The sequence below is a fragment of the Electrophorus electricus genome, chromosome 18 (assembly GCF_041902795.1).
Source record: "Electrophorus electricus isolate QZ-2024a chromosome 18, ASM4190279v1, whole genome shotgun sequence".
NCBI lineage: Eukaryota > Metazoa > Chordata > Actinopteri > Gymnotiformes > Gymnotidae > Electrophorus > Electrophorus electricus.
This window is the reverse complement of record NC_137514.1, coordinates 2,231,418-2,252,963: the sequence shown is the minus strand read 5'-3', so window position 1 is coordinate 2,252,963 and position 21,546 is coordinate 2,231,418. Positions and strand designations below refer to the sequence as shown.

The 21,546-nt window shown below is 38.9% G+C and overlaps 2 protein-coding genes across 3 annotated transcripts; both read left to right on the top strand.

Moving 5' to 3' along the window:
- The first annotated feature begins 384 nt into the window (after positions 1-384).
- On the top strand, positions 385-8,898 carry LOC145643303 (E3 ubiquitin-protein ligase TRIM35-like). 2 transcript variants are annotated; one of them, XM_081701418.1, is made up of 6 exons: positions 673-1,176; positions 4,021-4,116; positions 6,672-6,902; positions 6,983-7,005; positions 7,352-7,470; positions 7,569-8,898. In XM_081701418.1, coding segments are annotated over exons 1-6 (864 nt in total). In that variant the 5' UTR covers positions 673-783; the 3' UTR covers positions 7,571-8,898. The 2 variants fall into 2 exon arrangements, 1 of the variants encoding a protein (XP_081557544.1); XR_014118257.1 differs by lacking the exon at positions 6,983-7,005 and having other exon boundaries at positions 385-1,176.
- A 650-nt stretch (positions 8,899-9,548) lies between these two features.
- Positions 9,549-20,358, top strand: LOC145652099 (E3 ubiquitin-protein ligase TRIM39-like). Its single transcript, XM_081701567.1, has 9 exons — positions 9,549-10,380; positions 11,330-11,605; positions 15,110-15,205; positions 15,294-15,524; positions 15,618-15,640; positions 15,822-15,937; positions 17,669-17,847; positions 18,806-18,819; positions 19,823-20,358. The coding sequence occupies exons 1-9, from the start codon at positions 9,979-9,981 to the stop codon at positions 20,136-20,138; spliced, it is 1,653 nt and encodes a 550-aa protein (XP_081557693.1). The 5' UTR covers positions 9,549-9,978; the 3' UTR covers positions 20,139-20,358.
- Positions 20,359-21,546: the final 1,188 nt, after the last annotated feature.

Genomic DNA, 21,546 nt, shown 5'->3' with positions numbered 1-21,546 from the left:
TGTTGAATGGCCCATAACTCGGTTCTGTGGTACTACCATGTTTGACATTACACTGCAAAATAACTCATCATCATGATTTCATGATTTTCAAAATGTATTCCGGTAGTTCATCTGGTAAAGCAGACAGAGCAATGTGTATCTCCCAAATGCTGTAAATGTGAAAAAGGTGTTAGCATATATGTAGACATCTACAGTTATCATATACAAAGCCTAATTCATTTCCAACAGGCACAGAGCACAATGAAATCTGATCAAAGCACTCGATAGATACCTGAACTGTTGTTGAACTGACACAGGATGTGCAGCAGAGACTTGTCCAGGCCATATTACCCACAGGACATGCATGTCAGCAACTGTGTTTGTTGCAAATAACAGTTTGAGAAGCTTCACGAGTTCTTAAACAAGTATGCTGTACGGCAATTTCTCCAAAATATTTATTGATCATACGTATTGATAGGCTGGCATAATCCAGTATGTGGCCTGTTTCAAATCGACACAGTTGCTTTGAACATTTCAGTGTTTCACAAAGCCTCGCTTTGTAGTGACGTCTGTAGTGACTTCACTACTGAAACGTGACTCTGACGATTCCCGCCCTGTTTTGCATACTGCCTCTTTCTTTGCTGACTCACATCTTCACTCCCTCAGAAAGAATTGGAGGGCAGGTTCAGATTCTGTGCACGAGGAAAGTTACGTTACCTTTCATTTCTGTGGAATCTTATGCTGTGAATTTACTGCAGACGCAACACACACAATCTCGTTCTGTCTACACCAAGAACAGTGGCTATGGCATTATCTTACGTTTCACTGGAAGAAAATCTCAGGTGTTCTATTTGTTTGGAAATCTTTAAGGATCCTGTAGTTCTTACCTGTAGTCACAGTTTTTGTAGGATCTGTATAGAGAGAACGTGGAACCAGAAGGAGATAAAGGAATGCCCAATGTGCAGGAAAAAAATTAAGCATTCACTTATAAACAATCTAGTCCTTAAGGAAACCTGTGAATCATTCGCGCATAAGAAACGCAGAATGGAAGCTCAAGGAGTGATATGTCTGCTCCATACCGACAAACAGCATCTGTTCTGTGTGGATGATCAACAGCTGGTGTGTTTACAGTGTGTGGACCAGGACCATCAAAATCACAACTTCTGCTCCATCAGCAAAGCAGCGGAAAGACAAAGGGTAAAACCAGTTTACCTTTTTCATGTGTTTTTCTGGTGTTTTTATAGTCATTTTTAAGTTAGGTTTTTGATCTTGTAGTTAGCTAGCTGATTCTCTCATATCCGGATACATGCAAGGAGAAGTTACTTATTCATACGTCAGGAAAACATAATTAATTGCAAACATACACATTTCAATTCCTATCGACTAAAGACAATATCATCTAGTCATCTGAAAAAGTATACCCTCTGACCTCTATGGTTTTATGTATCAGGACATAATTTAAAAATATGTGGTGCTTAGCACGTCTTATAATAAGGTAAATCTTCAAGTTATTGCCGCTCAATGTGGTTTTACAAGCTACTGGTTCACGGGTTTTACTTTATTGTTTCTCCATTTTGGCTTTGTTTTGTTAATAAATAGACACGGTGGAATCTGTTGTGTTGTTGTTCACCTGGGGTTGTTAATCGAATTCCCTATGACTTTATCAGTCTTGTTAACGGTGAGCGGTAAGGAGGCGGACGCATATGCGGACAAGAGCAAATCCAGAGTCATAGTCGTTAGAATAGTCCAGGGTCAATTTACCAACATGTAGAGTCTGGGAATACATAATAACAAACAAACAAAAGCACACGAAGACAAACGGGGATGCAGGCTATAGCAAAGAGGCTATGAATAGCACAGAGGCTAGAATAAACAAACGACTAGGAAACACGAAGGGATGGATTAACAAACAGGCTTCGATTCACAAACAGCGGCTAGACTTACAACGACCAGCCAAAACCCAGGGAGCAAGACAGGGTATAAATACATAAACTAACACTAGTTAAACAAGACAAATGGTGCAAAAGATGAGGAGCGTAGAAAACGAAACCATGGAACGGAACCACAACAAGTAAGTAAATTGAAATAAAGACGAGCAGCGTTAGCTGCTGGATAGATGGCCTCAACATTTGACTGTACAGTACTTTGGTGTACAGAGACAGAGGATTTCATGGTCCACTAAATGACTGCAAAGTGCCCAGGTCTTGTGGCTGCAAAACAAATCATCACCCGTCCACCACAGTGTTTGATATTTGGTTTGAGGTGCTTGTACTGATATGCTGTAAATTGTGGCCAAACATCTCCATTCTGTCTTGTATGTCTAAAGAACATTGTTCCAGAAGTCTTGTGGTTTGTTCAGGTGCAACGTTGCAAACTTAAGCCATTTTGCCATGTTCTTGTTAGAAAGAAAAGGCTTTCTGCTATCAACCCTTACAAATAAGCCATGCTTGTTCAGTCTTCTTCTATTTGTACTGCCATGAACTTGAATGTTCAACAGGCTGAGGCCAGTACAGTCTGATATGTAGCTGTTAGGTTTTTTGCAGGGTCTGAACGTGAGGTGAATTTGCTGGGACATCCACTCCTGGGAAGATTGACAACTGTCTTGAATGTTTTCTACTTGTGAATAATCTTTCTTACTGTAGAATGATGGACTTCAGATTGTTTGAGAATTGAGTTATACCCCTTCCCAGACTGATGAGCAGCAATAATTTCCTCTTTAAGGTCGTTGCACATGTCTTTTCTCCTTGGCATTGTGTTAACATACACCTCCAGACCAGTAAACTTTAAAAAATTCTGCTTTAATAGAGGTGCTTACACTTGATGATCATTCAATCAAGGGTATTTGATTAGCAATACTTGGCTGCTACACAAATAATTGCACAATGTAATATGTCATGTGTTGTTCTTCTGAGGTTGTATTTACCTAATTTTAAGACCTGTGAAGGACCAGATGATGTTTTATTATGTCCTGATACATAAAATCATAGAATTCAGAGAGCGTAAATTGTTTTTGCACGTCTGTATAATTACATCAGCATGGAGTGAGTTGCGTCAGAATGCCAAAGCTAAGGTGAGTGATGCAATCCAAATGCATTTTCCTTACAATAATCCACGGTAAAGTAGCCAGATGAAGAAGAAAAAAAACTCACAATACATAAAGCACAACATAGCAAGAATAGAGAGCCACAGAAACTAGGAGGCAATTACAACAATGTAACAAGACAGAAGTGCAAACGGTAGAAAGACAAGCTAGAAGACAAGACACAGTTGCAAACGATGAAGGGCAAGTTCATATGAAACTCGACAGGGCAGAGACAAAACAAAGCCAATGGTGTATAGAGCTACGGAAACTGCACTACCAAAGATGAGGAAACCGTGACAATACTACTAACATATACATGCATATATTAGTCTTGGTTGACATAAAGTTAGTTATTCTAAACACAAATATGTAGTCCAGGCCAATGTTGAACAGACTACTCAAAATAGACATGTAAATATTTAGATGGCTCCAGTGACTTTCAGCATGAGATTTTGCAACAAATAATGGCACATTCTGCAATACTAGAAAGGCGTTAAAAGCTGTAAGTGCTGAAGTGTGGGGGTGTTTGTTTTGGAGAGTTATAAAAGAGCTCTGAGCACAACACTTTTGAATAACTGCATCCTACTGCAACAATAGTGCACAGCATGGACAATATAGGGTGATCTGTTTACTTAACACTAGTTCATATTATTTCACAAAGTCATATATCATAGTTATTACAGCTACCTATGTGTCTCCACCATTTAGAAGCATGGAACATTGTGCCTGGTAATATATACATTGCTAATGTCATAGCTGTCGGGTTAGGCTATTGCTGCTTGGTTAGGCTCTGGATGCCATGACCCTGTAATGGATTAAGCAGTTTGGAAGATGAATCTGTGAATGAATCATGTACATGTGGCATATTGAGCTGTTGATAAGTATTAGTTGAAAATAACTGATTAATAGTTAAATGTGTGTTGATCAGTGATACTGGTGTTTTTTTGTTTTTGTTTCAGACTGAACTTGAAAGACCATTGCAGGCACTTCAAATGAAATTGGAAACCCTGGATTCCAAAAAATCCACCTTTTTGGACATGCTTGTAAAATTCCAGGTACTTCTATAGTAGTAGTTTTTGCTTTTTTGGGGGTTGGTGGTGTTCTGCCACAAGCAAGATAAATACCTGCTCCCCTCAATTAAACAACATGGCAGCAATTCACAGTCATAGTACAGCTAATCCATAGTGGTTATTTTAATTTCTTTGGACCAATCAGAAGTAAATAGGTTTTCAGTGTATTTTATGCCTGTTGTATGTGATCACATGGGTAGAAACATTCTAGGAGCACCTGCAAAATGAGTCAATGAGAGAGAACATTATTTTCATCACAATATTCAACAACATGTCTCATTCACATTAGTAAACACTTAACACCATCATAATGTATATAAACAATGAACACAGCTATTGTCATTACTTACAAGCTAGTATGTTAATACGGGGAGTTTGATGCAGTAATGTATTACTGCGAAACTTGCAAGAGCTCCGGTAACAGATCAGGAAAATCTAAAAACATCAACAAGGTTAGTGAAACTACACAACCAAAGTTAGCCTTGAATGTTTATTTTGAATTTTCAGCAAATTTCATGCATACTGCTGCCATTTTTTACCATCAGTGACACATAGACAAACATGAACTTTACATTGGATTCCTAACATATAATGCTATGATGTTTTGCATGTAAGAGCTTCCACACTGAGAGCATTGTTTACTTGGCTTATACTAGCTAGTTAGCTTACACCTGCATCTTAGCTAGCTACCCTTAACGTTGGACTAATACATAATGTAACTAGCTACATATATACTTAGGGTTAATAGCTAGCTACATTGGCTACATAATTTGGGGGGGGGGGGGGGGGGGATTAATTAACTATCTGTCTGATAGAAAAATAGCAACCATAGCATCGCTTTCCTGGCTCCATATACATATATGGCATTTAGCAGACACTCATCCAGAGCGACTTACAAAGGTGCTTTGTCATTTACTCATAGAATATAACATAGTACAGTACAGTAGGTTAGAGTGCAACATACCAATGAACTAGAATACTGTAGAATACAGGGATCAATGCTGATACCTAGAAGTACAAAATACATAAGGTCTATCTTAAACAATGATAAGTGCAATAAACAATAAGTGCTAGAGTTTGTTAAACAACATAAACAATACCTTACAATAAGTATTAATTTAATCAGTCAATATGGGAGCAGAGTCAGTTGTCCTTTAAATATTTTGCAAATAGAACAAGTTTGAAGACTGAAACGGACTCTGCTGTCTGGACAACAAGTGGGAGTTCATTCCACCATCTTGGAGCCAGGACAGAAAATATTCTCAATGCTTGTCGTCCATGAGACCTGAAGCAAGGTCTTTCAAGCCGAGCTGTACTTGAGGTTCGAAGTACTCGAGGTACAGATCGGGCTTTGACCATTGACCTCATGAATGAAGGGGCTGGTCCATTTTTGGCTTTGTAGGCAAGCATCAAGATTTTAAATCTGATACATGCAGCTACTGGGAGCCAATGAAGGGAGCGGAGCAGTGGAGTAACGTGTGAACTTCAGAAGATTGAAGACCAGGCATGCTGCTGCATTCTGGACAAGTTGTAGAGGTTTGATGGCTCTTAGAGGAAGACCAGCAAGTAACAAGTTGCAGTAGTCTAGTTTTGCGATCACAAGAGACTGCACAAGCACCTGGGTAGCTTCTTGAGAGAAAAGGGCCGAATCCTTCGTATGTTACAAAGGAGGAATCTGCAAGACCAGGTTAGATTAGAAACATGAGTTGAAAATGACAACTGGTTGTCCAAAGTTATGCCCAGGATATGGGCAGCTTCGGATGGTGCGATCATGGAGTTCTCGAAGGAAACTGTGAGGTCATGGTAAGGGTTGGGAGTACCTGGGATGAACAGAAGCTTGGTTTTACTGGGGTTGAGCTTCAAGTGGTGGGCTGTCATCATGGATGTCAGGGGCTCCACTAGTTGTTGGTACTGTAGAAAAGCCACACTGATCACTCTGACTTTATCCAACCTCCCTTTTTTGATTGTAGCCTTTTCTGTTTCTTGTTTCTTTTATTTATTTGTTTAACAGTGCAAGATTTTGTAGGTATTGGTGGGACTTCTTGTGCGACTAGCTTGTGCAACCATTATAAATCCCAATAAATTACTAAAATAGTAAAATCAGTCTTAAAGAAAAAGTGTCGTCTGTCCGGCCCAGTCTTCTGATAGCTTCCAGCCACAGCAGTCGCGTATTTCTCTGAAAAGAATGCCATCCAGATGGAAGTCAAAACAGTTTCAATAACGGTCCACACCACACCTGGATAATTGTACTGTGACTAACACCAGATCATTTTATATTACTGCCAATAAAGGTTAGTGACAATGCTAAATTCTGTTTGCCATAGTGGCATGCATTTAGCTGACACTTTTATCCAAATCAACTATGATACCTTGAGCAGTAAGGGCATTGCTCAGGGTTCCAACAGTGGCAACGGTGAGGCTGGAACAAGCAACTTTCCAATTACACACCAAGTACCTTAACCACTGAGCTACCACTGCATGTGTCTTTGAAATGTCACCTTTGTTTACAAAGTCAACTATACAATTGCACACACCACCAGTCTCAAGTCCGGCAGACAGAGGAGCAGATAAAAGTGGAGTTTGAGGAGCTTCACCAGTTCCTCAAGGAGGAGGAGGCGACCAGGATAGCTGCTCTGAGGGAGGAAGAGGAAGAGAAGAGCCAGAGGATGAAGGCAAAGATTTCAGAAATGAATAAGTTGTTAACATCTGTTTTGGAACAAATTAACAAAATCAAGGATGACATGAACAATGAGGACAGTTTATTCTTACATGTAAGTCCAGTTCCTAAGGTCTGATGTTGTGTTTATAAAAAGGGAATAACCACTCACAATGTTTTTGTTTGTTTTCTCAGAAATTTAGATCTACAGAAGAAAGGTAAAACGTATTTATTTATTTATTGTGACGTGTGCATACATACCTTCATTCACTGAACTTCCAGTAGTGAAAAGAAAATGGAAAAACACAGATCTTTGTTAATTTAGAGTTTGTGGTTTAATTTCAGGTAATTATTTAATAAACACACAACTTTTAGACAGCCAGGTTTGTTTGTTAAAACATCACTTAATTTTTATTGTGTGAGTACATATAATTGTGAGTGTACATAAATTTGGGATCATACAAATTAAATCCCTAACCAGAACCTTTGTAAGATTGTATTAAGTGGTTCTAATGTTATATAAGTAAAATATATGTTTGCTTATCTGTGTTTATATCTCTTCAGAGCTAAGTACACTGTGCCAGATCCTGAGGTGGGTCCTGGAGTTCTGATTGATGTGTCCAAACACTTGGGGAATCTGAGATACACGGTGTGGGAGAAGATGAAGGACATCTGTCCTTACTGTGAGTGGATGAACACAATACGACAATATTTCATCAAATACCAACATCAGAACAACATTTGTGCTGACATTTTATACCAAACGTTATCACCCCCAAAGAGCCTGTACTTCTGGACCCAGCTACCCTAAGGGCCAAACTTCAATTGTCTCCAGATTTGAATAGCATTACATTTGGACAGGAACAAACTCCTAAAGTCTCACCAACCAAGTGTGTCGAAGTGCCATTCATCCTGGGATCTGAACGTTTCACCTCAGGATCGCATACCTGGGAGATGCAGGTTGGACCCTCAGAACAGTGGGCTGTTGGAGTCATTAAAGAATCTGATAAAACAAAACCAAATCCTTTCTACATTATTAATATATATGCTTAAAGGTAAATGTTCATGGAATCCAGGGGCTGCCAAGATTAATAAAGTCTGTGTTTCTGGAAAGTGAGAAAAGACAGGTGACATTCACTGATCCTGATTCAAACACAACATTAAAAACACACACATATGCAATCCCTGAGAAAATGTACCCATGTTTTTTTAGCTTCAGCAAATTTCCATTGCCTATTCTACCAGCCAAGGTTTCAGTTTCCATTTAAGAACAATGAGTATTCAACTCATTGCTGAACCCTCTACCACATCCAGAGTGCCTTCATACAAGTCTGCATTATCTACTGTTCTTTTCTTTATGTTTATTCTTTTCTCATCTACTACATGCATACTCCCTGACCACAAACATGTACGCAGAATAATTAAGCCAGTGTCAGTATGAATTCCAGGAAAAAATAAATGAGTTAACTTTTATATTTAGAATTACGATATTTCAAACATTGACATGGTTCTTTTAATTAATGGCATGTGTATTAATTTATGTGTAACTAATATTAATCACCATAATACTAAGGTGTCTCATGATTCACATTTATTTTACATGTAATTGTTTTGTTCTAATTACTGTACATTTATTTTCTGCATAATTGTTTTGGTTTATAGTGCATCATTTCATATATTGATCTGGGTTTTTTTTAATCCTTTTTTTTTTTTTTTATCTGACTTGACATGCATAGTTGGTGTCCAAGAGAACTGTCAAATTCAACCAATAAACTTAATCTCATTGAACAACACCTTTGTTAACCTAGTAATGTATTTAATTAGATTACAGTTTAATGTGAGGTGTAGCATTTTATTATATACATTTGTCCAGGAAAGATGTGTGCGTGTGCATTTTTCAAAGGATAATGCTGTGTATGAATATTATGCACAAATGTTACACACTTGTGTGTGTGTGTGTGTGTGTGTGTGTGTGTGTGTGTGTGTGCGTGTGCATGCACATGCAAGAGATGGTGACGAGTCAGCGACATGAACTTTATTTGCACTTCTAACATATTTGGAAAGACTCACAACTTGATTAATTGTTTGAATAAAACCTCTGTCTGATCTCATTCAAGTGTCTTACCTGCCAGTTCCAAGACAGTCATGCACATTAATTTTATTTTAATTAGTTAAATTTAGCATGGGTACACAACAAGCCTTTTGCAGACCAGCGTAAATTGAACATTAGGTTTTAGGTACTGTTTGGTGACTTTGTGATTGAAAATGTACATTAGCAGCTTCATAAATAAATGACACTATTAACTGTACATAAGCCTCCCCTTCACCTAAGGCAAGGAAGGTGCGCTAGTAGTCCCACACTGCTTCAGGTCCTTGGTGTTTCCTGTGCTGTGTTTGGGACGCTACCATGTTGAATGGCCCATAACTCGGTTCTGTGGTACTACCATGTTTGACATTACACTGCAAAATAACTCATCATCATGATTTCATGATTTTCAAAATGTATTCCGGTAGTTCATCTGGTAAAGCAGACAGAGCAATGTGTATCTCCCAAATGCTGTAAATGTGAAAAAGGTGTTAGCATATATGTAGACATCTACAGTTATCATATACAAAGCCTAATTCATTTCCAACAGGCACAGAGCACAATGAAATCTGATCAAAGCACTCGATAGATACCTGAACTGTTGTTGAACTGACACAGGATGTGCAGCAGAGACTTGTCCAGGCCATATTACCCACAGGACATGCATGTCAGCAACTGTGTTTGTTGCAAATAACAGTTTGAGAAGCTTCACGAGTTCTTAAACAAGTATGCTGTACGGCAATTTCTCCAAAATATTTATTGATCATACGTATTGATAGGCTGGCATAATCCAGTATGTGGCCTGTTTCAAATCGACACAGTTGCTTTGAACATTTCAGTGTTTCACAAAGCCTCGCTTTGTAGTGACGTCTGTAGTGACTTCACTACTGAAACGTGACTCTGACGATTCCCGCCCTGTTTTGCATACTGCCTCTTTCTTTGCTGACTCACATCTTCACTCCCTCAGAAAGAATTGGAGGGCAGGTTCAGATTCTGTGCACGAGGAAAGTTACGTTACCTTTCATTTCTGTGGAATCTTATGCTGTGAATTCACTGCAGACGCAACACACACAATCTCGTTCTGTCTACACCAAGAACAGTGGCTATGGCATTATCTCACGTTTCACTGGAAGAAAATCTCAGGTGTTCTATTTGTTTGGAAATCTTTAAGGATCCTGTAGTTCTTACCTGTAGTCACAGTTTTTGTAGGATCTGTATAGAGAGAACGTGGAACCAGAAGGAGATAAAGGAATGCCCAATGTGCAGGAAAAAAATTAAGCATTCACTTATAAACAATCTAGTCCTTAAGGAAACCTGTGAATCATTCGCGCATAAGAAACGCAGAATGGAAGCTCAAGGAGTGATATGTCTGCTCCATACCGACAAACAGCATCTGTTCTGTGTGGATGATCAACAGCTGGTGTGTTTGCAGTGTGTGGACGAGGACCATCAAAATCACAACTTCTGCTCCATCAGCAAAGCAGCGGAAAGACAAAGGGTAAAACCAGTTTACCTTTTTCATGTTATGACTTAGTCAACACTCGTGATTATCAGGAATACAAGCAGCAAGGTATAGGTCTGTAGGTATGTAGGTATGAGTTGCATAAAACAACTTAGTTTTTTCTGTTACAAATATCAACTTTAAGGGAGCATTTTCCCTTTTTTAAAGGGAAGTACTTATAGGTGGTGCAGAGAAACCTTAATCTTTACATTTATCTAAGGGAAAACAGTTAGGGATTTACCACAGTGTCTGAGGTTTGGTTGCAGTAATGTTCCATCATTTCCATTACAGCATTCTGCAATTAGCAGAATAAACTCTCATAAGAGAAAAATTAGCAAAAGTTTTAATGTAAGAGTTTAACGTTTGAGTGTTACCCACATATTACCCACAGGACATGCATGTCAGCAACTGTGTTTGTTGCAAATAACAGTTTGAGAAGCTTCACGAGTTCTTAAACAAGTATGCTGTACGGCAATTTCTCCAAAATATTTATTGATCATACGTATTGATAGGCTGGCATAATCCAGTATGTGGCCTGTTTCAAATCGACACAGTTGCTTTGAACATTTCAGTGTTTCACAAAGCCTCGCTTTGTAGTGACGTCTGTAGTGACTTCACTACTGAAACGTGACTCTGACGATTCCCGCCCTGTTTTGCATACTGCCTCTTTCTTTGCTGACTCACATCTTCACTCCCTCAGAAAGAATTGGAGGGCAGGTTCAGATTCTGTGCACGAGGAAAGTTACGTTACCTTTCATTTCTGTGGAATCTTATGCTGTGAATTCACTGCAGACGCAACACACACAATCTCGTTCTGTCTACACCAAGAACAGTGGCTATGGCATTATCTCACGTTTCACTGGAAGAAAATCTCAGGTGTTCTATTTGTTTGGAAATCTTTAAGGATCCTGTAGTTCTTACCTGTAGTCACAGTTTTTGTAGGATCTGTATAAAGAGAACGTGGAACCAGAAGGAGATAAAGGAATGCCCAATGTGCAGGAAAAAAATTAAGCATTCACTTATAAACAATCTAGTCCTTAAGGAAACCTGTGAAACATTCGCGCAGAAGAAACGCAGAATGGAAGCTCAAGGAGTGATATGTCTGCTCCATACCGACAAACAGCATCTGTTCTGTGTGGATGATCAACAGCTGGTGTGTTTACAGTGTGTGGACCAGGACCATCAAAATCACAACTTCTGCTCCATCAGCAAAGCAGCGGAAAGACAAAGGGTAAAACCAGTTTACCTTTTTCATGTTATGACTTAGTCAACACTCGTGATTATCAGGAATACAAGCAGCAAGGTATAGGTCTGTAGGTATGTAGGTATGAGTTGCATAAAACAACTTAGTTTTTTCTGTTACAAATATCAACTTTAAGGGAGCATTTTCCCTTTTTTAAAGGGAAGTACTTATAGGTGGTGCAGAGAAACCTTAATCTTTACATTTATCTAAGGGAAAACAGTTAGGGATTTACCACAGTGTCTGAGGTTTGGTTGCAGTAATGTTCCATCATTTCCATTACAGCATTCTGCAATTAGCAGAATAAACTCTCATAAGAGAAAAATTAGCAAAAGTTTTAATGTAAGAGTTTAACGTTTGAGTGTCCAGTTTTCAAATCCCTCTGCAAATATCATGGTAGTATCACGGTGTGTGTAAGTGTTGGTGGCAGGCTGAGGCCCCCTCTGGCCACCAAAGGGAGGCCTTGAGTCAGGCATACCACTAATTTGGCTTAACACCCAACAACTGGGCTAGGCCTATATAAGCCAGGTGACCCAGTGCTGGGTCTTTGCCAAAGTTCTGAGCCAAGCTCCTAGCTGGTAACTTCAGGTATCGAGGTGTGTAAACCCTCATGCTACACCTCACTTCCTGTCTGCGAGGGTGTTCGTGTTTTTACACGTCCTTTCCTCTCTCCGGTTTTACCCCCTTGTGCCACACCTCACTTCTGTGCTGCGAGGGTGTTCGTGTTCTTACACATCCCCTCCCCTCTCCAGTTTTCCTCTCGAGTCTATCTCTCTCCCGAGGCTTCCCTTAGCCATTCAAGTTCTTCCCTGTTTTCTGGTTTTGTTTGGGAAGTTTTAGTTTGGTTTTCCCCAGTGCATTGGGGTTGCCATTTCTTCCCGTGGTGTCCTTTGCTCTCCCTTTTTCCACGCTCGGCGTGGTGTTTAGTTTTTCCTTTTGTTTAACCTGATCCAAGATCTAACTACTCTGCACACGGGTCCCCCATTGTTATAGTGTGGTTGCTCACTCATTAGGCTGTTGGTTTTCTCACCTAGCTGCCTTGGGTTCAAGCCCACCTTACAGTTTGGACTTGTTTTTCTGCACCTGGGCCTGGACAGCTTTCCTTCATTTGATGAATCAATGAAATCCAAATTATACCAGAAAATTGTAAAGGAAAATGTTAGGCCATCTGTCTGTGAGCTGAGTGTCACGAGAACTTGTCATGCAGCAAAACAATGACCCAAAGCATATATGTCATTCTAGCAAAGAATAGTTAAAGAAGAATAAAGAATAAAGTTTTGAAATGGCCAAGTCAAAAACCTTAACTTAATCCAATAGAAATTTTGTGGAAGGACCAGAAGCAAACAGTTAATGGGAGGAAACTCACCAACATGATGGAGTTGAACTGTTTTATGGATGGAATGGGCTAAAATTCCTCCAAGCCTATGTGTTAGACTAATCAACACTTACTGGAAATGTTTATTTGCAATTATTGCTGCACAAGGCGGTCAGACCAGAAACTGAAATCAAAGGTTCACATACTTGCAGATATGTAATATTGGATCATTTTCCTCATTAAATAAATTACAGTCTAGTATTTTTGACTAATTTTTTATTTGGTTCTCTTTATGTACTTTTAGATCAAATCCGTGCAGAAATGGAGAAACTTCTAAAGGGTTCACAAAGCCTTTAATATACCAAATATTGTGGTGTAGTACAAAGTTTATAAAGAAACAGGATGTTTTGGACAGACATCTTTCATCAGCTGTGCAAGCAAAGTGCTTTGAATTAGTAGTTTTGAATTAGTAGGAACCAGTTTATATATGAAAAAGTTGACATATTCATTCTACGGCCAGGTTGCCACTGTTGGGTCCCTGAGAAAGGCCCTTAACCCTTGTTTGCTCAAGTTGTATTCAGTCATAATTGTAAGTGGTTTTGGATAAATGTCAGCTAAATGCTGTAAAAGAGAGACTAAATGAAAAAATTCACATAATCAGAACTGACAGAATACTCAGAACATTCACATATTCAGTACTGACAGAATACCCAGAACATTCACATACTCAGTACTGACAGAATACTCAGAACATTTACATACGCAGTACTGACAGAATACTTAAAACATTCACATACGCAGTACTGACAGAATACTCAGAACATTCACATACTCAGTACTGACAGAATACTCAGAACATTCGCTTATTCAGTCTTTCCCAAACAGCCCTGTGTTAACACAATGTTAGTTTGAGTTGTATGTGTAGCACTATGAAATGAATTAACATATACATACCACAAAATACACTGAATTCTACAAACTGTACTAGGTCTGCACTAAAGGAATTACCCTATATTTAACAAATACTGTGCTAAAACTATCTGTGTGCAATATTCATTCTACAATAGCCTTATGTAATGTCTATGCATCACATCCTGAGGAATAATTGTGCAATACTTATTCTGTAAATATATGTGCAATATTTATTGTTAAAACCCTTTTATATGTATTGTGTATATACAATTCACAATGTGGTGCATGTCTACATATACATCCTGTGTACTCAGAAGGCCAACAATATTCAAAATTGTAGTGAAGTACACAAAGTTTGCAGAGAAACAGGACGTTTCGAACAGAGCTATGCAAGTGCTGATGAAGGACCTGTCTGAAACATCCTGCTTTTCTGAAAATTTGAAGAACTTCACTACAATTTTAAATATCTCTACATCTCTTACTACAGTGTGCTGCAGTTACTCCCCTGAAATCTTCTTCGGATTTATATATTTATTTCTATATTTTTATTTTGTGGTGTTCTAACATAAGAGCTCTGCCAAGTAGTGCACCTTAATATATATATATATATTAAAACGACAATAAAAAAAATCTGATCTAATCTAATGAAAAATTGTACAAACGATTGATGCATACTGTCATTTCATCCATTTTCCACAGTTCACTACAACTCCCAGCATACCGATTACAACCCAGAGGAAATTCAACGGACTGTTAACTCCACCCGTAGCCTCGTTACTCTGTCAATTGAAACCTGTCATTTCCCTGAACTCCTTGCTACTGTTTTTATGAGTGCATACTGAGCAGTCTATCCTATTGTCTATCTGTATTGCTGTCTTTCCTGACTCTCTTCCACATGGACTGTTGTATTACTCTGTGATGCTCCCTGGCTCTGTTAATCCCAAAGTGCTGGTTCTGACCCTTACCTGTTTTTTACTATCATGACTCTGATTAAAGCCACACCTCTTTTTATCCACGAGTGATTGATTTTATCTGTAACGTTACACATACGATCTATTGTAGTCTACTGCACACAACTATCCAATAATGCAATGGCTATTAAGTGTAAGTTTGTGTAAAGTGAAATTGTGAAACAGCTGTGACTGATAACTATTTACATATTTGCAGATACATGCTAAATATGGAAATGCTGATAAGTGTTGGTTAAATATATCTATTAAACATGAGTATCAGTGACACTAATTATTCATAATCATCTTTATTTTCAGACCAAACTTGAAGGAAAATTGCAGGTACTTCAGGCAAAACTAGAAACCTTGATTTCTAAAAAGTCTACTTATGATGGCACATTTTCAAAGCTCAAGGTATTGCTACATTCTGCATGTAATATTCTGCTGTACTTGGTGCATAAACGTTTTCTAGTCAAACATATAATCACATTTCCTGTCCCAGGGGTCTATGCAGCATGTAGAAAGGAAGATAAAGAAGGAGATTAAGAGTCTTCACCAGTTCTTAAGCAAGGAAGAGGAGACCAGGATAGCTGCATTGAGGGAGGAAGAGGAGAAAAAGAGCCAGAGAATGAAGGCAAAGATTGCAGAAATTGAACAACTGCGTTCGGATCTGTCTGAGCAAATCAACAATATCAAGGATGCCATGGGGGATGAAGACAGTTCATTTGTAAATGTAAGCATTTTGTCTGATGTCATCAAACATGCTGTGATTGTAAGAATGCAAGGGCCACTCACAAATGTTTTGGTTTTTTTTTTGTTCAAATAGAATTTCAAAGATACAGAAAAAAGGTAAATTTGTTTTGATCTTTGTGCCTTTATAATGTATTTTGTGAGACCCATTTATATTCACATCTGTGCATGCTTGTCTGCACCAAATTAAAGTTACTTTTACCATAATTTTTTAATGTATTAAATGTTGGTCTTTTACAATTTTGTAATGTTGTTTACCTGTCTGTTTTTATGGCCTCAGAGCTAGGTACACAGTGCCAGATCCAGAAATGGATTCAGGAGTTCAGATCGATGTGTCCAAACACCTGGGGAATCTGAGATACAGAGTGTGGGAGAAGATGAAGGACAGTCTTTACTGTGAGTATATCTGTACAACACCTGGGCAATTTGTGATACAGTGTGGGAGAAGATTTGCTGTTACTCTGAGTAAATCCAGAAGTTTCCAAACCTAAGAAAATGTATGTGTTTCTGGACATTGAGAAAGGCCAGGTAATATTCAGTGATCCTGATACAAACTCAACCTTATGAGCATACACTCATTCACTTGTACCCTGGTACAATCATGATTTAAGCAGCCAATGTCTCAGTGTCTTTAAAAACCATAATTATACCCACAGTGCTTATAGCACTTGTAGATACTGCATTGGTTGCTCCTCACTGGCATCCTCCTCCTTGTGGTGGGGCTTTCCACATGGTCCTTTGGTTTTTGATTTTGTCTCTTCCATTTGTTTTCACTCTCCTGTACAGGTGTTCCCTTATTATTGTGCCTCGTTGTACTATTATTTCACCACATATAAAGTCTGTTCAGTTGTAGCCGTGGTTGTCGTTCACTGTCTAGGCATTGCCTTGTTTAGATATGCTTGTCGTTTAGCCATTTCCTTGTCTTGTTTCAGTTGTGTCTGAGTGTGTTTGTTTACTTACTTTGAGAATCAGAATTGGATGTATTGGCCAAGTGTGCTGACACACACAAGGACTTTAATTCTAGCTGTTTGTGACTCTCAAACAATAGAGGAAATACATACAATACACAATATACACGCAATATCCATACAATACACTATATATGAGAAATATACAGATCAAGTACAGGACAACAATACACAAAGTGGGAGTATGTGTCGTAGTGTTAACATCAGTAGTGACTAAGTATGGGAGTGAAGTTGTCATAGAACATTTTATAATGCATCATTGTAGTTGTGAAGCAGTGTGTTATGACCATCAGTGAAACTAAAAGCTATGGCATAGCAGATGGAACTAGTTTATGAGTGTAATGGCGTGAGAGCAATTTTTATTACACCATGGAAGTCAACTCACACCTGCATCTATCCATTTTTATCTTGAGGCTTCATTCACATATTTCTTTGCTTTATGTCTATAATGGATGGCTTTTAGGTCTAAAATATTGCTTTCTTACAAAGGATTATTCTGTATGCATGGCTTTTATTATGGTAGTATGTACAATAACAAGTTAAAATTTAAGTATTGTTTTTTTTCCACATCAAATGATTCTATATTCGGTATAATATTTAGATCATGCAGGAATTTGCCCTTTGTTTATCTTCTTGTCTCTTCCACATGCTATGTTTTGGTTTTTGTGCCATTCCCTCCACACCGGTGTTCCATATTTCCTTAGCTGAGTCACTTGTGCCTCATTGTACTCTTACTTCACCACTTATAAAGTCTGTTCAGTTGTAGCCCTGGTTGTTGGTTGGTGTATAGGTGTTTCATTGTTTAGATGTCTGCATTGTTCAGCCATTTGCCTGTCTTGTTGTTTCAGTTGTGTCTGTATGTGTTTGTTCATTTCCTTTTTTAATTAAACAGTTTAAGTCAACTCACACCTGCATTAAGTCAAGTCCAAGCTGGATCCTGAGCTGACCCCTGAGTCTGGCCCTGATGGCCAGGGTTTCCCAGTTCACAGAAAGGGGATGCTCCCCCAGAATTTCTTGGGGGGGACTAGGGGCTTCTGGGTTGGATCCTCACAGAGACAACCAGGCCTCACTTGAGCACCACCTGGGTGGAATGTTTGGACCAACAGGGAGCCCAGGAGTCTGTTTGTCTGACTCAGGCTTTCTCTCTCTCTCCATCTAGGCTCCCCAGCTGCACCCTGCACGGCAGCTCCAACAACTCAGCAGGTGATTCTGCCACGTCTGATTGTTCCACAGGGCCTTCACCCAGTGTTGTCTCCTCAGGTGACTTCCAAGGTGCCACATGTCCCACAACTGCCTCTGCAGGTGCTGTCCACTCAACGCAAGTGCCAGGATGGCCCGGTCCCAGCCATACCCTGAGCCCTGGGTGGCAAGGTGCCTGTCACACTCCATGCTCAAGATGGCAGGTCTTCATTATACTCCTCTTCCAGGACTGCACTGCTGTATCCATGTGACCCCTGCCCTGGGTGGACTTAGTGTGTCTCCGCATGCTAGGAGGTGCATGTTAAGGGGGGTTTACTGTAATGTTTACTGTTTCATTTTCATCTCTCCCACATGCTTTGTGTTTTGTTTTTTTGTGCCACTTCCACCACACAGGTGTTCCCTTTTTCCTTAGCGTTGTATAGCCATTTGACTGTCATATTTCAGTTGTGTCTGTGTGTAATTGATCACTTACTTTCATTTTCATTAAACCTTTTAAGACTTCTCATGCTTGCATTTGTCAGAGATCCATTCTGTTAGTTTTTACTGTAAGGCTTCCTTCACACCTTTATTTGCTTTAGGTCTAGAAGGGGTGGATTTTAGGTTTAAAATGTAAAGGCGCACTCCCGTTCCCATAGATCATATGGCATGGCCCGCCATGTGCAGATGCTTCTTTGTTGACTATTTGATTTTCCCTTGATTATAAACACACCCCTCTTGTTAGTCTATTACGTTACACCTGCACCCTATTAATTTATATATATATGAAACTGTGGTGGAAAAATGAGAGCACATCAAACACATGCATTATGCATTGAGTAGTAAAAAGTTTATTGAGTTCTGTCCCCTGTATAACAGAGAAAGAGAACTGACTCACAGTACAAGCCCCCCTCTTCTTATACACAGAGAAGAAAAGAAAGAAAAAACAGCTCCTACAAGGTATCTGAACTTTATGTTTTGGTTAGTCTGAGCGCAGGTGGGGTCTTCTATCTCTACGGTTAGAACAGTCTTCTTCTGTCTCTATGGGTAGAACAGCATGTGAGCTGCTGATGTCTTTGCCTCTCACGCCTGTCTACGGACTGTTATGCTGTGACTATAGAAACACAAAGCAAGGTAAAGCGAAGCAAAGTAAATTTCCACAACAGAAACATAATAAAAAAAATTACAAAATTAGAAAAGCACAATAAAAATCAATTATATATATATCACTAGATATATTCCATAATAAAAGTCTTGCATACAAAATTTCAATGTTTTGTTCACCAAACCAATTGGTTATCACTTTTGCCTTGTGACATGGTGCTCCATCATGCTGGAAAAAGGATTGTTCATCACCAAATTGCTCCTGGAATTTTGGGAGAAGTTGTGCTTGGAGGATGTTTTAATACCATTCCTTATTCATGGCACTGTTCTTACGCCAAATTAGTTTCAAATACCTTGGTACTGAAGACTGTCTGGAGGACAGAATGGAACATTTTTAGGTCCCTCAGAGCACAATAACTGCATCACAAACAGCTAAACCCCAGTGGAGCCCCAGTGAAGCCCCAGCTGAGCCCTGGCTAAACCCCAGCTAAGCCCCAGCACACTCAGTCCCGTCTCCAGCTCCATTCCAGCAGCCATGCGGGTTCTTCCTCCTTTTAATCCCACTGGATACTCTATTTTCCTCTATCCACAGCTGATGCTCATTTCATGACATCATCTAAATGGGAACTCGTACAGACCTTCCACTTCCTTATTCTCATAACAGCACAAAAACCTTTTGAAAAATCCACCCCCCCCCCCCAAAAAAAGAAAGAAATTAATAGAACCAAAGAAATCTCTAAAACAAACATACCATAAGAGGAAAATATATATCTAAGAATATTGTATGCATCTTATAATATGTTGGATGTTGGATATACAATACTATGTGCAGACAACAAATTATTAATTACAACAACAAAGAAACAACTGTAGATCCCACGGAGTTCGAAGGTCACCCATTCAAGGGTTTTAATGAATTTAAAAAGAGGAAATTAAATTTGTCTCTTGGTTAGTCTTAAAATACTTACAAGTAATTCATGATTATTATTATTTTTAAAGATCCAGTGATTTTGGAGCCATACTCTGCAAACAGCCGTCTTCACCTGTCTGCTGATTTAATCAAAGTGACCTGTCGGGACACAAAGCAGAACCTCCCCAATAAAAGTGAAAGGTTTGCTGTACACCCCGTCATCCTGGGCTCTGAGTCCCTGGGCTCTGGAACACACAGCTGGGTGGTGGATGTAGGGGAAAGCGAGAACTGGACCATTGGACTGGTGAAAGAGTCTGTCAAAAGAAAAGATAAACTCTCAGTGAGCCCACAGGATGGATTCTGGACGATAAGTTGGAAAGACGGATCGTACTCGTTCAACACAAGATATCAGAGAGCTGAGAGTGTGAGGAGAATCTGAGTACAGGTGGACTGGAATAATAACAGCGTGACTTTCACCAACCCTAAATCCAAAACACAATTACACACTTAAGCACATACATGAGAGAAAATGTACCCATATTTTTCTACAGTCAGTGATATCCCACTGAAAATTCTGCCAGCCAAAGTCTCACTGATGATTACTGAAAACACTGCAGATTTGTCCTGCTCTTCTCACCAATATGCAAATAGCTTCATGCAGGATTGCACATGGTAAAAACTACCCCCAGCCAAAAATAAATACCCCACCACCAACAAAAATAGCCAAGACCTACACCTCAAAGTGCTCTCCAATTATTTGTAGATGTAGATTTTTTATTTGCCCTCATACTTGTGGACATTATTTGTACATAAGCATAAACCTGTGAGTAGTTTGCGAAAAGTCATTACCAGGGACTACCAACAGTGCAGTACTGCTTACTTCACCATGTATGACACTGAGCCCTGGCACCTAACCTAAACATCAGCATGAGAGTCTGCATACTTGTCTGCATCACCTACTTTTTTGTTTTTGTCTTTTTCTTGTTCTTCTCTGATCTACTACCAGTCTGAGTTTGAGGGAAAATTACTCTTTAGATTCAGAGTCTTCACTGTGCATATATATGTGAAGCCAGGATGATTAACTATGTCAAAATGAATTCCAGGAAAAAATAAAATGTTCAATCATTTCCCTATTTCAGATATTAAAATGGTATCCTATTAACAAAATGGCATAAGTAATCATTATTATGTGTACCTAATATTAACAGCCCTATTACTAAAACATGTCTTTTAATTTAATTTACATGTAGTTTATACATCAATGTGCTTTAAAATATCCATTATTGTTAGGATATCTATAAGTTTTAAATGTATTAAAATATGTTTGTTTTCTTTAGTTTTTTTGTTGTTTTTTTATGATGTATGATTTTTAATGTATAAACTTTTTTCCCCATGTTTTCAAGTTATTCATGTCTCTTATGATATTTAAAGCTTTGATATGTAGTCAAATTCAAGCAGTAAAATTATTTACAATTTTTGAAATCGAATCTCTTTCAACATCACCATTGCTAACCTAGTATTTCAAACAAAGTCTAATATTTAATTAATTTAGAATTGTAGGTGTAGTATCATGTAATAGTGTTGTGTTTGGGTTCTGTGTATGTGTACATGCACTGTGTGACGTAGGCGGCACAGAGGAAACGAAAGACGAGGTTGTAGATAATTGTTCTTTATTGTCCATGTCCAGTCAAGGGACGAAAAGGACTAAATAAAAAGTAGCGTTGTGTTTTTCTTAGTTGAACGCAGATCCTTGGTCCACTAATGTGCTGCACTATCTTCCAGGACCTGTGAGTTTAAATAGCGGGGAACAATGAATAAGGAACAGGTGAACAGAATTAATAGGCAGG

Excerpts from the sequence above, each read along its gene's own strand:
- LOC145643303 (XM_081701418.1), top strand. The coding sequence starts at position 784 with ATGGCATTATCTTACGTTTCACTGGAAGAAAATCTCAGGTGTTCTATT. Across the intron at positions 6,903-6,982 it reads AGGACAGTTTATTCTTACAT|AAATTTAGATCTACAGAAGA; the intron begins GTAAGTCCAGTT and ends TTGTTTTCTCAG. Across the intron at positions 7,006-7,351 it reads TTTAGATCTACAGAAGAAAG|AGCTAAGTACACTGTGCCAG; the intron begins GTAAAACGTATT and ends ATATCTCTTCAG.
- LOC145652099 (XM_081701567.1), top strand. The coding sequence starts at position 9,979 with ATGGCATTATCTCACGTTTCACTGGAAGAAAATCTCAGGTGTTCTATT. Across the intron at positions 10,381-11,329 it reads AAAGACAAAGGGTAAAACCA|AGAACGTGGAACCAGAAGGA; the intron begins GTTTACCTTTTT and ends ATCTGTATAAAG. Across the intron at positions 11,606-15,109 it reads AAGCAGCGGAAAGACAAAGG|ACCAAACTTGAAGGAAAATT; the intron begins GTAAAACCAGTT and ends CTTTATTTTCAG.